Source organism: Chroicocephalus ridibundus, chromosome 3 (genome assembly GCF_963924245.1).
Source record: "Chroicocephalus ridibundus chromosome 3, bChrRid1.1, whole genome shotgun sequence".
Lineage (NCBI taxonomy): Eukaryota > Metazoa > Chordata > Aves > Charadriiformes > Laridae > Chroicocephalus > Chroicocephalus ridibundus.
The window spans coordinates 64,880,225-64,897,193 of record NC_086286.1 but is presented as its reverse complement, the minus strand read 5'-3'; the positions used below and the strand labels follow the sequence as shown (position 1 = coordinate 64,897,193).

The 16,969-nt window shown below is 41.4% G+C and overlaps 1 protein-coding gene across 10 annotated transcripts in view; it reads right to left on the bottom strand.

The window, feature by feature from the left end:
- Positions 1-16,969, bottom strand: part of NHSL1 (NHS like 1) — a 187,896-nt gene that overhangs the window by 31,810 nt on the left and 139,117 nt on the right. For 9 of the 10 annotated variants that reach the window (XM_063329490.1, XM_063329491.1, XM_063329481.1 and 6 more), the window contains exon 3: positions 7,141-7,268. In XM_063329490.1, coding sequence (XP_063185560.1) covers positions 7,141-7,268 — 128 coding nt within the window. Of the gene's footprint in view, positions 1-7,140; positions 7,269-7,380; positions 7,510-16,969 lie in introns of those variants that run through there. The other variant, XM_063329489.1, reaches the window with a different exon arrangement.

Below are 16,969 nucleotides of genomic sequence, written 5' to 3'. Positions count from 1 at the left end.
GACTTCCTCACCTCAAATTGCTCAAATTTATAAAATCCTCAACTAACTTAAGCAATCTGGGAGAGAATTGCCATTGCAGAAGGGAAAGCTGCCTCCAGGCCATGCCTCCCCCCGCCCCCCGTTTTGTTTAAAAAGAGCTGGGAGAGAGAGAAGACCTTGTAAGGAATGTGGCACAGGCGTGCTAGCCCCGTGCCACAGTGGGCAGGTGTGGAGTCATCGGGGGTTGAGGCAGAAAAATATCTGTTTCACCCTTCTACAAAGGGCTTTTCTCCTGCCTGAATCGGGGCACTGAGGGAGACGCCTCAAGCCTGGTTTTGCGTTTGTGTGGGGTGAAGATGAGCTCCAGTGACCTTCAGGTGCTCTGCTTGGTTGGTACTGTCAGCATCAATATCTGTCACATTCAGACTGTACCGCAGTGCCAGGTCTCAGCTGTCATACAGCAGACACCAGGGGCTACTCCAATATGTCAAGTGACAGAGATACTGTCTACAAAGCCACCATTCCTCTTCAAGGAAATTACCCAAACCAAGCAGAACCCTTTTTCCATTACAGTATATGAACAGATAGAAAAACTGAAGAACTGAAGCATCTACTACAAGGAAAGCCTAGTTATCCAAAAAAAATATGGAGCAACAATCACAAATTTTGCAGAATTAAAAGTTGAGAAAATTTGGGACAGATGGAGGAAGATGGACAGAAATGAATCAGCCCAGTGAGCATATAACGAATTCAAAGCAATTGAACCCAATCATGCAGTTGAGGTCAAAGCACTGTGTCAGTGAGAACGATTTTCTGCCATAGGACAGTGGTGTGTACTTCTACAAAATAATTTATTTTGTGTGTATAAAATATATATATATAATATAAAGATATATTTATGTGTACTTCTACAAAGTAACTTAGTGAAAGAGTTGTAGGCGGTGTTGGGTATAGGAAGAAATGCTCACGTTTCACCTGGAGGTACACTTTCCATGGTTCCTGGATACGCATGACGTTCTCTAATTATTATATAGTCTTTCTTCCAAAGTACTCACAATGATAGTGGTATATTTACTCGGTTCTGTGACGTGAAGATACTTTTAAGGGGCATGACAGTCACACACAGCTTTATGGCACACAGAGGAAATAAAGCAGCTCATCTTTCAGCTTTCTTCACGTAGAAATTATTTACCTCTATAATCAGGATGAAAATAGGGATTTACATATTTTTAGCAAACATTCACAAATTTACAACGCAGAAGCTTGCTGGTAGATGCAGTGAATTGCGGCCGTATAACAGGAAAGTCTTCTCAACTAAGGTCTGTTACGTCAGAAAAGGAACTGGACTAAGCAGTACTTTGAGATTATGTATCTGCTTAGCAAAGCTGATCATAAACACTATGTTCATAAGAGAAGAGAGAGCACGTGTCCCATTTTTAAAGCGTCTTTGATTCATAATAGCTTTACTGCTAGACTTAAATGGCCAAATTTCTGTGCAACGGGATATTTTGTGATCTCCTCAGGAAAATTCTTTGGAATTCGTCCTTTTTAACAGACCAGGGAAGAGGGAAAGGTGGGATGGGAAGTGAAAGCAACAGCCTTGGACCTTGCAGTGTTTCCACAAACAGGCATTAGAGGGGAAAAAGCATGAACTTTCAAATGGGGGTTGAAATGAGAATCCAGGAGAGAAATGGCCTATAAATACCCTAGAGACAAGCTATATGTCTCAGTAAGCCAGAGCCTTGCTGTTGCCTTGTTGATATATTGTCCCCCAGCCTACTCAGCCGCTGAGATACAACTGAAGGGTTTCACTGTCTCAGCACATCCATGGTATTTGAGAGGTCCCAGATGACAAGGGAGTCTATGCTGTGTATCTTGCACCACGCGCTGCCTAAATATAGTTTTGTATTCATGGGGTTTGAAAAAAGATGGGCCCTCCAGGAGGAAAATTCAATCCATACAAATTTCACCTTTCAGCAAAGGAAGTTCAAACTTCTTTTTATGTGTTTTACCTCGTGGCCTACTGCAATCACTTCTAAAATTATAATTTCTCAGAGAAACGAAACTGAGAAATAAAAAATCAGCATTGTAGACAGCAGCCATACCAATTCAGCTGTCTATTATTATTTGCCAACATCCTATTTTTTTTTTAGCCTTTTACTAGGTTTGATGGCTTGAAGTGCCCTTTTAACCAATGCAAAGGGATCACAACAAACAGTAACAGGGAAAAAAACCCCAACCCTCAAACCTTTAAATTCCTCTTTCGTGGTCAATTGAGAATGTCACTTTATGTGCCTGCTTCAACCCCTGGGGTTTCACACTGTGTTATGGAACACTGCCGCATTATAAATTTACATGAATTTACACTGAAGTTGAATTAGTCGCATCTTGCTCTATTTGGTGTCCTCCAGGCCAAGGTCCCCAGTCTAGTCCCTCCCATTTTCATAGACTACTCCCTTTTATTACTTCTAAATACAGATCTTCAGTTGCACTAGCCAACTTTGCTATTCTACTAAATCTATCACTTCATACCCTTCACTGTCTCAGTAAGGGATTTTATTTTTTTTGTCAGCAGAAAATACTGACCATCAAGCAAGTTATCACCTTAACTAGCACTGCAGAGATGTTCCTTTCTTCTTCCTCTATTGCAGTGTCATTAAAAACAAAAGAAGAGCTGCACTGCATCAGTTCAGAGCTCTAAAAGCCTACCCAGTATCTGCCTTATGATAATGGCCAATCAATGACATACAGGTGAAATTAAATCAGAGGATGCATACAGTGGATACCTTCCCCTGAATATTCTCTGAGCACTGGATGGAGTCCTTCCGCACCCAAGAATTACCCAGTTGCTTTCTGAACCCATGTAAACTCTCAGCATCCACAATTCTTGCAGCAATTGCATGGTGTGAGTATGTGGTGAGTGAAGACCCTCTTTTGTTTGTTCAGAGTTTCTATACTCACACTTCCTTATGCTTTGGCATTTTATGCTTTGACCTCCTGTTTCAACTCAGTGAATTGAGCAGTATTTTCAAGAGAATGAGAAGCAGTATAAAAGACGTGCTGATTACAAGAGCATCCCCATGCAATTGCAGCAGAGGGGCAGGGAGGCCAGCTGAGGGCACCACCACCTAGAAGTATCTCCAGTTCTGCCAGAGACCATGCCTTAGGGCTCTCAGGGGTTCCCACCTCCAAAACGGAGTGCCCAACTGCTTTAGCCCCTCTTAACACCAAGCAAAATTTTGGATTAGACCTCCTCATATCCCTCAAGCCAATACAGTTAATGCATTTGTTTTCACTTAAGATACTAAGCAGTCTGCAGATACTCAGGCGACAACTAACAGTTTGGATGAGTACAGTGGCAAAACCAGGATTTTTTTCCTCATGAATAAGCGAAATAAATGTTTTTGCACCTGAAGCTTAGCAGACTGTATCAAGGCAAAGTTCATAAACCAAGTGACAGGACTTAGGGAAAAATACCATGAGTTTTTGGCATACAAACATTTTCATAGATGGAATAAAGACATGATATAGTGCATGCCTGAGCGCAAGTACTCTCTATAGCTCACATTCATCATTTAAAAAATAAATGTTACTCCAAATTAGTGAAGTTTTTCTTTGGCTAATTAAAAACCAATGAATCAGCCAATTAAATAAAGCACAGCATTCACTGGAGGAGGGTTTTCAAAGGACGCAAATGTTAATAGACAAAAAAGAATTAAAAAATATCAGTGAACCAAGTAAAAGGAGGATATTGGGCTGCAGACAAAAAGGAGTAATTAGGAAAAATAAAGGAAACAAACCTGGCATGACATTCTTCTGTTGAGCAGTTGATTTGTTGGGTTTTTTTGGTTTGGTTTGGTTTTTTGTTTTTAAACAGAAAACAGAAGCAGGTAATGACAGAAGGCTAAGAGCAGAAGGAGACTGTATATACGCTAAATGCTACAAGTAACATCAAGCTGCAGATGTGGCAGCTGGATGGTCCCACTCGTGGGCAAGGTACCTTGTTGCTCCAGGGAACCAAGTTACAGCAGGCGCTAACGCAAGACTGAGAGATGCAGTCTAACAGACTAGACTGTTGAGTGAGACAAAAAGAAACAAAAAGAATGAGTGATAAAAAACGGAAAGAAAAAAGAATGAGAAAAAAACACACACAAGACAAATACATTTAATATACATAATGTATACATTTCAGAACATAAGGGGAACCAGAGTTTGAAAGCAACATCCCAACACATCTTTGATACTCGGAAAACAGAGCGATACTGAAGGACAGGAATAGCTCCCACGTCGCGTCACCAACAGTGGTAGGTAAGAGATGAGAAAGAAGGACACTGGTCACAGTACTGAGATTTAAAATCCAGATAAACCAATTTAATCTCCAACAAACTCAGTTAGGATCAGCAGAAATACACTGCAGTGGAGCTTGGTCTGTGCTCCATTAATATAACTTGTAAGAATAAACCTAAAAGGGCAATTCCAAGAACTTCATTTTGTATCATTCAGAGACTTCAGGTTTCTGTGCTTTCCAATTTTGTTTGCTTGGTTTTGAGTTGGGCTAACTTGCCCGCTTATCCCTAGCCTTCCTTCAAAAAAGCAAATGTTCTGCTTATCTTAGACATTTTCTAAGACTCGCACTGAACCACGTGCTTTGCAGTATGACTATGACCCTCTGCTGACAGACACCCACCTCCACAAAACATGAGAATGTGGATCAAGGTCTCCTCTCGCATCACCTAGACATGGTTTCATATTGTGTCTCCAACGAAGACAGACAAATGGAATATCTGGCTACATTTTTTTTAAAGCAAATTGAAAAGAGTAGGGAAAGATGGTTTCCTTTGTGAAATCACTATGCCGCAAAACATAGTTTTTCTGCAAGTTGGCAATTATGTCAACTTAGAAGCAAATTTCCAAACAGTACATAGCTATTCATCCATCCATCATTATTCTGCAGTTCTCAAATTTCAACTATTAAGTACTGCATGTACAGAATTTAAAATGCTGGCCTTTTTCCTTTGAATAGACAACAAAGCTACAAAGCTTTCATCTAGTGGGGAGGAGTTCACATTTTGTATCACGGGAATTTGGTGACCCCAGTTCCACACTGTCACCAAAGAACTCTTCTGACAGCTGAAATATGACTCGCTCAAGGCATAAGACTTATTAGAATTACTTGGCACTCTACCAGTGAGATTATAATTCAAGTTGAGAGATCTGTTGTGGTAAGTGTTCGTTTTAAAAAAGAATAAAAATTTAGGCCATTACAAAAAAGGCCATTTTAAAAAAGATACTGGTCAAAGGAAACCACTGAACATTGAGTTGCACAATATGAAGGGAGAATCATGCTACCTTTTACAAGGGATTAATGCCTTTCTGAGCTGCAAATAAGAGCGGTAGGGTTAAGGTTAAGGTTCTGAGATAATCAGTAACACCCAAGACTGTGAATTTGGCAACCTTTCTCTACACCTCTGAATCATGCTTTCAGCTAAAAATATTTAAAGGAAACTATTCCAATTTGAAATGGAAGTGCTATCCTATCCTTGAAGCATAATTAATTGCATTAACTTTTTTCAGAATGCACAGAAATTGTTAGTAACACGTTAACACACAAAAAAACCCTTTAACCAAGATAATGACAGCTTTTAATTTTTTAAGAGGTCTCACCCATGCTTATATGCTTTCATTCAAACTGTTGAAAAAGTGTATTTATATTTTTTAAATGTTACATTAGTTTTACATGTGCAGATGGTCACATGCTGCACAGCATTGGCTAAGACCAGTTGATAATACATATGTATGCATATATATGCAGTACATTAATAGCAACAATGTGTTAATACTTTCCCCAGTGGAAATCGTAATTCCACCGATTTCAGTAAGGTTTTGCAAATTATCATTATAATGTATTCCACGGGTATGAATGTGCTTTACATTCTCTGCTCACTGCCAGTACATGCCACACACAGCTAAACAAGATGCTCTAACATTCCCTGCCAATACCCAGATATAATGCAATCACCACCTGGATGAGAGACTCTACATATTCCACAGCACCTTTTATTATGTGATTAAAACCCATGGAGGACAGAACTGAAAACACTGTACCCTTTGAAGTGAGTTCTCAGGATCTGCACACTTTTAGAGACAGAGTTATATCATCCATGCTAGAGGCACATATGGTTTAGTAACGATTCAAAGAAATTAAACTGTGTTACAATCAAGCATATCCTCCCACTCCTGAGCAACAGTTTGTGGCAAAGTATACTAGAATTATCTATCTTGAAAATCCCAGGAAGTCCAGCATTTCAGGTTTGGACAACCAGGGTTCAGTACATCTTGCTTTCTACCCCAGTAGTAATGTCCTTTCCCCCAGCACCAAAATTAGCATCCCTTTCAGAGCCCACAGGCACAACAGGGTAAGGTAATGACGGGGGGAGCAAAATTTCTTCTCCTTTTTAGAACACTAATGCAACTTACTAGTTCTGTAATTGAAGCGTATATAAATTAATGTATATATAACAATATGTCTTGAAAACTTTCTTAGGGTTTTTGCTCAACCATCCCTTTTCTTTCTCTAATTCATTTCTAGATTCTGAGCTAAGCATACACGGAGTTGAGATGTGGGCATAGAAACATGAAAACCATGAAGCAAACTGAAAGAAAGATGATAAACCCAACTTAGTGGGCAATCTTTCATTCTTCTGGGTGCCTTTACGCAAACAGTTGTGATGCATTAGGACAAAGCCTCTACCTAATGAAACTGCAGAACTGCCTGTATTAGCAATTCAAAGTGTGCACATGTTGCAGTTACAATTCGAGTACACCAATGGCTGGTTAATAGTTCCTTCCTGCTACTTGAAGGTAAACACTTATCAGATTCAAAACAGCCACCCTCGCTGGGGTCTTGCCTTCAGAACATCACCAAACTCTTTCCGGCTTTCACACCTTTACTGTGCCAGTGGGAACTTTATATAAATGCATGGGTAGAACTGGGACTTTTAAGAGACTAGGGAAGTCAGACGACCTCCTATCACTGTAATTCAAAGGAATAAGCATCTTTACAATCTTCTAAAAATCCTACCTTATTTGAACAATGTTACAGCGGGCAATTAAACTGCACCAAGCATGTATTGTTTCCAGCACTTTTCCCCCCACCATTACCTTTTGTTCAATTTCTTCATAATCATCCTGGTAACTTCCACAGATTGCGCTGGAGGATGAGGAGAAGGTGGGGCCCTGAGAGTAATACTGTGAGCTTCGGTAGCCATCCCGCCGTAGCTTGTCACACTCTGCCAAGAGACAGAGAAAGAGGAGATTAATTCAAGATAAGAGCCATTACTGTTTACACTTGGTGTACTATGCACTTACAAAAATACACAGTATTTTCCTGAAAATGTTTACCATGCATTAGCAGTGTCTGTCCGAAGTAACAGAACCTGAAGGTGTATTTTCTTATATTTGTATCTATATTTTCCCCTCCGTCACACGTATTATATACATATGCCCACACGTAGCGTATACACACCCGGTTTTTACTGAACCCAGGAGATGGCAAGAGCTTTAGAAAGAAGGGGGAAACGGACTTATTTATTTATTTGGGGCCTGGCTTGGTGTCTTGACAGATGGCAGCATCTCGCAGGATGGGAGACGGAAGCACGTGAGTAACACCGGGGGTCTCGTTTACCAGGCCGGTAGACATCCATTATGTGCCTTACACTTGAAATGATGATGTTGCTCACTACTCAAGCACCATCTGCTAAATAACTTTGGCACTGACCACTTGTCCTGTCTTCCTGCCCGCGGAAGAGTCCATTTGTTGTTATTTTGGAGAAAGAAATGCAAATCACAAGGATCTCAAAATCTCGTCACTGCAGAGCACGTGTAGTTTAATACTAAAGAGTTTTCAAAGTTCAGAAAGAATTCAGAGCAAACACGCATCCCCACTCAAAATGGCCAAAATCCCACTCAGCATCTCATACCCCCCCCCCAAATTTTCCACAATCATCTTCCCGCCTCCTAATTGATATTCAGTGTGATTGTGCTAAAGAATAACAGACGCCAGAGCATAAGGAAAAATTAAATGTTCAAGATGCAGGAACCAAACTCATCAGCCCAGCCAAACTGTTAGCTTTACATTTCCAGAGACAGATATCTGAATCCGTTGAAAGATGAGGGAAGCAAAAATAAAATTAAGTCTTTGGTACATTTCTGTCTAAGGAACTGAAATTTCTGTACAATACACAGGCATTATCATGACACAAAGCGCTTTTATCATCACTTGCTGAAGAAAGACTTTCTGTGATTGTATCATCTGTCTCTCTATCTTGATCTTTTTAATACCCCTTAAAATGGAAAATATGCAATGTTTATATTGAGAGCAAGGTTTTAGAGAGACTTTTGCCTGGCAAATGATAAAGTGGAATTACAGTTTGCAACTCCAGCATACATTTCCTCTGTTATACTCAGATTCTTCTGAGACTGAGGTCTGGAGGACTCTGTGGTGCTGATGGGTTAACTGGTCTAGAGCAACCACAGCTCTATGAGGATTTAATCAGTGCAGAGTCCCCTGTATCTGAACGTGCACAATGAGAAGGCAAGCTTACAGTTTGACAACCAGCCGTCTCCATTAGAGCCAGATCTATGTCCTAGCCTATCACATGTTTCCGTACGGGGTCAAAAAAGGGTAGTATGGTATGAACCTGTCACTTCTCTCAAAATTCAAGGACCAAAGGTGGTGTGGTGGGTCTGGAGATCTGGATCAATTGCTACATCTCAGGAACAGAGAGTTGGTAACCATGTTTACCTGTTTCGCACGTGTGAGCACACCGACACTGCACGCATCTGGCAAACAGCTGCTATACTTCAGGAGGGGGGTGAAAAATGACTGCCAGAAACCGCAATAAAACAAATTCCTCCACCGCCCTTCCAAATCTGGCACAGGATCCAGCACATAACACTCACAAACGTGAGCACCCTGATGGGCTGTTTGTCAGTTTGAGCTACAAATCAACAGGGACGCGAAGGCTGTAGCAGAACAAGACAGCCTAAAGACTTGCATCAACCTGTAGCTTGGGTTAACGCGCTAAGTTGTCAACTTAGACACTGCAAGTTTTACCTTCAGATCAGTCACTCATCACCACAAACAAACATGACGACAACCCAAGGGGGTACATAAGAATGCAGTTATTTTTCCTCCCGTTTTTGGGATAAGGCCCGAGGTCCTGGCTGGCCACTTCAACTCTCTGACATCAGGCATGACGGCACACCCAAAGGGCCCTGGGCTCTTACAGAGCGTGACAGATGCACCCTCTTATATTAATTGCTTGACCTTATTTATTCTCCTAACCCAGGAGATGAAGATGATGAATGGTGCACTTCATGAAGGCCAGAAGAGCTCCAAAAATTTAAGGAAGTCAACACTGAAGATCTCAAGTCCACCACAAGTTCAAGTGGACTGACAATAAAAAACTGGCAGTTTATCAAGCTCACAACCTCCATTTGTCCACAACAGATTTATGTAACATCAGAAGCTATTGCAGCAAAGTTGCTGAAGAAGCAAAGACAATTGCTACGAACTGCCAGATGAACCACAGCAACAAAAAGTTGATTTGTCCCCAAGAATAGCTTTTCTATTTATGTGCTGTCACTGTACATTCCACAGCACAGCAGGAAGCACACACCCTGAATGGCACCTGAGGCCAACAAACCTCAGAAGAGGTTTCAGGCAGATACCTTTCACCTCGTGTTGCAACAGCCCAGAAGCACAACATGAGGTCAATCACTGCATCTAACCGAAGCTACTGTCGCTGACAGACCAAGGGTGGCGACTGCTGTTTAAAAACTGTTCTAGCTGGAGGCACCACCACGCCCATGTCATCATTGTTATTAAATGTGCACATGGTCTCCTGTAAGCAATCAGGTTTATATTTCTCAGATAAATGGATTTTTTATTTATGTAAAATATACTCAGGAAGAAGATAGAAATTCTTACTCTAGGAAAGACTCCAGATGTGTTTCCTTTTCCCCAGAAGAGTAGTACCATGTCATATTCCCACAATCCCAAACTGAGAGGAGCGCTACATGCCACCGAGTTAGTGAAAAAGCTCTTACAGTTGTGCAAGTTACGTCAGAGATGGAAAGCTGACTAGGGAAGAGAAGGATACAGCCAGTTCCGGTTGCTAATAATCTTGTTTTAAGAATGTGCCAATATGTAGTGCTAACTGAGCCAGGGACATACACACACTCACACCCAGTGGCAAGGCTGCCATTACCCACATTACCCAATATACAAAACCATGCACTGACTTTCTATATTTCTGCCTACAAACTTCCAGGGCAAACCCCAGGAGACTGCATCAGGCAGGACACAAACACCTGTTCCTGAGGATGCTCCTGGAATCTGCAGCACATGCTGCAGTCAAGCTCAAAGTCGTAAGCTTGTATGTATCTGATCTGAAATGTGCAATAATATTATTGTGCCGCAGACAAACCAGTTTTGTTTACATAGAGACTGGCCATTCGCCCAGGAGGACCAGGAAAGAGCCACTGCCTTGGCAGCTGCAGTCGGTAGCTGCACTGGGTGGTGCCATGGCACGAAGGCTAGAACTACCTCCCCTTCATCCCCCCAGCCGCTTCTGGGGCTGAGCGCGCCGGGGTGCTGCCTGTCACCTGCTGCTGCCCTGCAAGTGCTTTTCTGGCTAGGGAAAACCATACACTAGTTCTTGTCCATCTCCTTCTGTACTAGTGATACATTCAATTTCAAAACCTCGTCTGTATTAAAAACATTGCTTAAAAACGACCGTAGTCAGATTATATTATAATATTATTTATACCCACTTATGTGACACAAGTTAAACGCTTCCTAGAGGAGGAAATTTTGTCTGAATTTGTTTTGCTGTTCATTGGGTGGTTTTAGTTAAGCATGACGAAAGTACATGGGAAATGTGCTCAAAAACCTTTTAAAGGCCCCCTCATTATTTCCACAGTTATTAGAACAGGGTAGATATGATGTTCAGGAGACGCACGATGGAAGAAAATCCATTAAACCTGTCAGTGCCCGATACCATTATGTCCAAGTTGCTGCCATATACCCAACTGCTCATACGTCTGCTCAGCGCTTCATTACCGCAGGGTTTGCTAAATCCTGGCAATTCCTCCTGCTAAATACGACAGGGAACGCGCCGGTACCAGCAGCACCACGCTGAGAACCAGGGCTCAGCCAAGTGCGACTCTGCACCAGAGTTTTAGCCACAAGCACTGAATTCAGCGCTGTTGTGAATAACTCAACCTCCCCTTGTAAAACCTTACAGCCTTCAAGACAGGCAGTCGTGTCAAGTGTATGAAAATACCTCCAAGGCCTCTCACAGCCCAGATCTCCTCTCCATTTTAAACGAGGAACTCACACGTAATTGCATCCGACCCTGAGCTGGTAACACACAATGGTGAGTCTCGCACACAGAGGCGACTTACTGCTTTTCCAACAACTTGAAACCATACTCTTACATGATAATTTGAGTCACAAATCACCAGAGTGAACAGAAGGCACAGCACTGATACCTCAGTAATTCGTCTGACATGGTATTACCGTGGAAAACGAGGATTAGTGTTTACCTTGTCTCCTCAGTCAAACCTACACACCAAACCGCTCTGTGATGGAAGACCAGGTTTGCCGGGAGGGGACTGGATGTGTTGGCTCTTTCCCTTTCCTTTAACTAACTTCGGTAACATTTCATACTGCAGAGCTTCCTACCACTAAAACTAGTCACAGTATCTTGAAAGTCTATATGAAGGAAAATGCATCACCCTGCCAGCAGCAGAACTGGTCAGAGTTCTGATTCATGGTCATTTTCAGAAGTTTTCCTTTTTTCTTTTTTTTTTTTCTTTTTTTTTTTTAAATTGTAATGGAACTGTGCAAGACTAAGTGGCATTTTTCATTCATCAGCCTCTTCATAGAACTGTTCTTTTGCCTGCCGGGTTCGGGGTGTGCCGTACTGACCTGGTTGCAGGGAGAAAGGCTCCAGGTGCTGTTTTCAGGGCTGGACCCCACCTGAGCCTGGGACATCTCCCCAAGGTGCGGCCCCAGCAACAGCGCAGAGCCACAGCTTTCTGCCAGTCCTCCGTGCCTCAGGCATGAACGTGCAGCCACCACTCATTAAATTAGCCCTAATGAGATTACTTGTATAAGTAAACACTGCTCACGTGACTGTTGCAGGATCAGACCTTAAGCTCCGTAGCTGTCTACATCCACACATACGCACTCTCGCAAGCATGTATTAAAAAAGAGTTTAATATAAAAAAATACACTTTTCTGTGTTTCTAAGTATTTATTGGTAGCCAGTAAAAACACTGGTTAAACAATTAAACTACCACAGTACTCACAAGTATAAATTTAGAAACTTGGCATCAAGGTTATTCAGACATCTAAATAGCTCTGACTTGCTTGGCATAACTAGCCATCCCGCTGGATGGGTCAAGCAATGAAAAACAGAAAGATAGCGTCCAGAAACATCTGAATTTGCCTCGTATCCAAGAATAGCAGCTGGAACTTGAGACCAACGGCTAAAACCCGAAGAGAAAATGCCAGTCGGACCAGGAGCAGCTTCCCGGAGGAGCAGAGGCACTGCCCACCCAGCAAAGCTGCCCAAAGCCATTGGAACAGAACCCCCCCCGGTGCAGAGGGAGAAAGGGGAAAGACCAGCACACTCTTCGCTTGCCTTTGCACCATCCCCGTTGCCTCCTTGTCAGCAAGAAGGGACAAGTGACGAGCTGACAGCTGCATCGGCATGCTTGAAAAATTATCTCAGCTAAAGTCAGGGTGACTTCTTGGCAGAGCCCTTCATGTTGTAACTTGTATTTTGTAGAGTGGGATTTTTTTTATTTTTTTATTTTTTCTTTACTAGAGAGAGGCTATTAACTGCAAGAGTCAGCCAAACTGCCAACTGCAGAAATAAATCTGCTGACTAGTATATTAAAACACATTTATCCATTCACTGCACATATCACTGGAAGACTGCTCTACTCCCTGAGGTCAAAAATCTTTTTTTTTTTTTTTTTTTTAAATCTTCAAACATTGTAGCCAAGCCCTTTTTCTGTAAATACCCACAAACCACATTCCTCCCCTAAGTCACAACTGCAAACACTATCTTACAAGTAGCTTTTCAAAATTTCACCTAAAACCAGACAGACTGCAGTATAACATACATGCATCTTGTAAAAGCAAACTTGTAAAAGTGACCCATTACTTTACAGGTCACACTCCACTTTAACAATCACAGTATGTACTAGATGGCTGCTTTTTGTTTTAGAAGAATCTTTGGTTTCAAAGCTGAAAAAAAAAAAAAAAATCTGTGTATCATTTTAATTTACTTCATGCATCTTTTGAATTTGTTTTTCTAGTTGAGCTGAGACGACCTCGTGGGTTGGTGACAGACAGGTGTTGGTATCAGAAGACCTGGATTCCCGACACAGCATTTGCTGGATCCGAGCAAACCACTTCAGGTTAGATCCAGTCACGAAGTTTACATCTACAGACAGACATGACACAATCTAAATTTCATGTATATCCCTCCTAAATTCAGAGTTCAAGCAAGTACCTACACTCTGCCTGCAGCACGCGGGTATATAGTGAGGCACCTCAGGGTAAAGCCAAATAAGGAAGAACCTGAGGTGCCTTAACTCTCGTCCTTGCCACGCGACTAATGATCAGCACCGGGTCCAAGGCTGCAGGCATCCCTCTCACAAGCGGCAGAATGTAACAGGGATTTCAACATCTCCACTTCTGAGGATTATGTGCTTTTTATCCAACAGTTGCTTAAAATAAAATGCCGCAAGTTAAGGAAGGATTTTTCATGTAGATACGAATTTATGTTCTTTAAGGATGGGGTGAGCATAGGCTAAATCTACAGCTTCCTAAGAGTGTGGTCTAAACAGCAGGCAAAAAAAGGTTGCCACCTGAAATGTAACAGCCACGGGTGGGTTTTGTGTGGGACTGGTTGCACTGGTGTGTACTGAGACATGCTGTGAGCACACCTACCAAACAGGGACCTCCTCAAGGGTGCAGGTGCCTCTCTGCCGGCTTGCAGCGCTGTAGTAAGACATGGGTAAGATCAGGGTAACTCTGGGCTACACAGTTAACTGGGGAATTTCAGGGAGGTAACTTTTCAAGATAAAAGTGCTTGTTGAGAATGATTATGCCTAGGACTGTAATTAAAACAGACGCCCTCGTTCAAAGGTCTCTTTGGTTAGTAAAGCTGACTAAAATTACTGCCTCTTGCTCTGTGCCTCTTTGTGAGTCCCGCATTTGTAAACTGGGGATAAGAATGCACAGCTCTCTTCGTGCGGATGAAACAGGCTGTATAAAAGCAGGGCTATACAAAGGCAATCTCTTTTTTGACAAATATCTCACGCTAAATATCGACTTTAAAAAAAGCAGCTCAATTTAATTCCAATACAGCATCTATTTTTGTCCCTGGATCTAAATATGAGGCAGACAGCTTGCCTCTACCACTTTATATTCCTCACAAAAATTCATTCAGCTTGGATCAAATCCCATTTTCCTTAAACGTATAAATCCCCATATCATCTGCAGAACTTGACTATCACAGAGAGTGCTTCTATATCAAAGCTTTAAAATATGTTGTAAAGCCACAGCAATGATGCACTTGTGTAACAACTGAACTGTAACCAATGGTGACTGCAAAGCAAGTTCATGAACTTCAGCTGTGACACATCCAATGCGCCGTTTTGTTCAGACTCCCGTTTTAGTGGGTCATGAATTTCAATAGCCGTAGTACCATGGCAGCCCGGCTGAAAAAACTTCTGCTCAACAGCTCAATCTAGATGCTTTGGCTAATGACAGCCTTTGCCAATCCAGCTACCTTCCCTATTATTTATTCCCTTCCCTTCCCCCCCAAATGCAATTTTATATTGCTATTTCTAGATCTTTATTTTTACCAGTATGTATGAAAAAGCCTAAAACAATCCTGGAGACAGTGAACACTGGTGCCACCCAACACACTTCTTCCACAAAGAAGTGCCATATGAAGTGGCAATTTTTTAACCCAGCAGCAAAACCTAAATTGTTTAAGGCTGCCTTATCTGATGAGTAACAAGAAAGGCTTATCAGACTTTTTAAAGACTGTTATGTGTGTTCCCTCTTGAATAAGCAGCCACACAGGTAGTTTTTTATGATAGATGCTGTGCGGAGTTTCCTAGAAACAAAGATCTCCTGGGCTCCACGGAATGAAGGTGACCGTAACAGATGGCTGTTGGACTCTGCAATGGAGAAGTCTGTTGAATGGATACTTCAAAGAAATCTTACTGAAAGCAACCAAATGTATTTATGTTAGATCTGTTCCCTCCAACACACAAGTGCTCACTGCCTCGTTGGAATGGGCGTCCTGACATGGCAAGTGGATGCCCAGCCAGGCTGGGAGGCCCACCCTTCCAGACGAGCTTCTCCAACCTGCGTCAGGGCTCAGCCATACACACGCTTGTAGTAGCACAAGGATGGGTCATCAAAGTGCAACATTCAAGTAAGGCAAGTACGCATTTAGTTAGTTTCAAGTTATTTTCAAGGGTCCAAATCTGATGCAAGTCTTTAAGAAGGATCCAAAGTAAAAAGAACTCTGCAATGTGAAAATATCTTTAACCTTAAGTCAATGCAAACATGACTGATCATTCCATTCTTTCTTTTCTTGAAGATTTTAAAAAACAAATAAATTTAATCCCATCCTTAATTCCCCACATAATCTTCATGAGTTAGCCATACAGAAAACCTTTCTAATGGCACGAAAATGCAACAGCCATTACAAATCTTATTTGTTAACAAGCTGTCACTGGGGAGTGCTCAAAATAATTAACACTGTTTGTCTCGACTTAATTTAAATTTTTGCAAGTGTGTTATATGACCACATTTAGTGGTGACAAGATGTCTTAAATTTAACAGTTTATTTGCTTCCTTTTGCATGTTTGATGCTGGCATCAAAATCATTCTCTCCACTTTTTCTCTAGCATTTCTATGGATCTTTTTTGTTTCTTAGACAACTGAACACAGCCAATATAAAAATATGAAGGGAATTTTAATTGTTTTTTCTCCTAGGACACTTAATGTTAAACTTAAAGCTATCTAAAATGCTGTAAACAAGCACGTATAAAACCCCAATCTAAGAGAGGAAGGAAGAAGAAAAGCAAAAAGGGAAACAACCAACCAAAAGTCTGATATTCCTTGTGATGGAAGTTGCTTTGCCTAGCACTGAAACAACTACACAAGACAGCAACAGTTCAAATCTCTTCTCTCCACTAAAAGCAAATATCTGAAATGGGGTAAGGTTCAATAATCTTTCAGCTAAATTTTCCTACTGATTCTGACTTGTACCATAAAACATTAAGAAAACACAGTAATCTGGTTTACAAAATAAACAGTATCATTAGTATTATTTTGAAACAAATTTTTGTCTTCTTTTAACCCTTTCACTGGAATCGTTTTCACTTATCATGTATAACATGCAACCAATCTACATGTAACCACCCTGCATGTTTTTAAACTCAGCACTGCACTATGTAACTAAACCTAAAAATAGGGAACCTAAATACTTCTGAGTAGCTCAGTTTTTCAGCACAAGAGCAGCTTTCAAACACACAGTCTACATGCAGTGTAGACTGCCAGTCAAATTCCGTTTAGTTTAATTTGAATACTCACTTTTTAAAATTCCTTATTAGAAAGGGCAGTTGGAGTATGGAACGTAGCCAAAACCATCAACAGATGTACTGTGAATTAATTCAGGAACAGTAAAAAGGGCAGGATACATGGACAGAACCTCTGGTAGTAACTTGACTACTGAATCTAAAATAATGAGAAATAAGTTGATTTCTATTTTTTGATTTTACAGCTCCAAGGCCTTCCCGGAACATATGTTCTACCCCTAGCCTTTAATGTTTTTTTGCTTCATTAAGGTTTCCAGTTGGTAGAGCGCTCACATCTTGACATCTC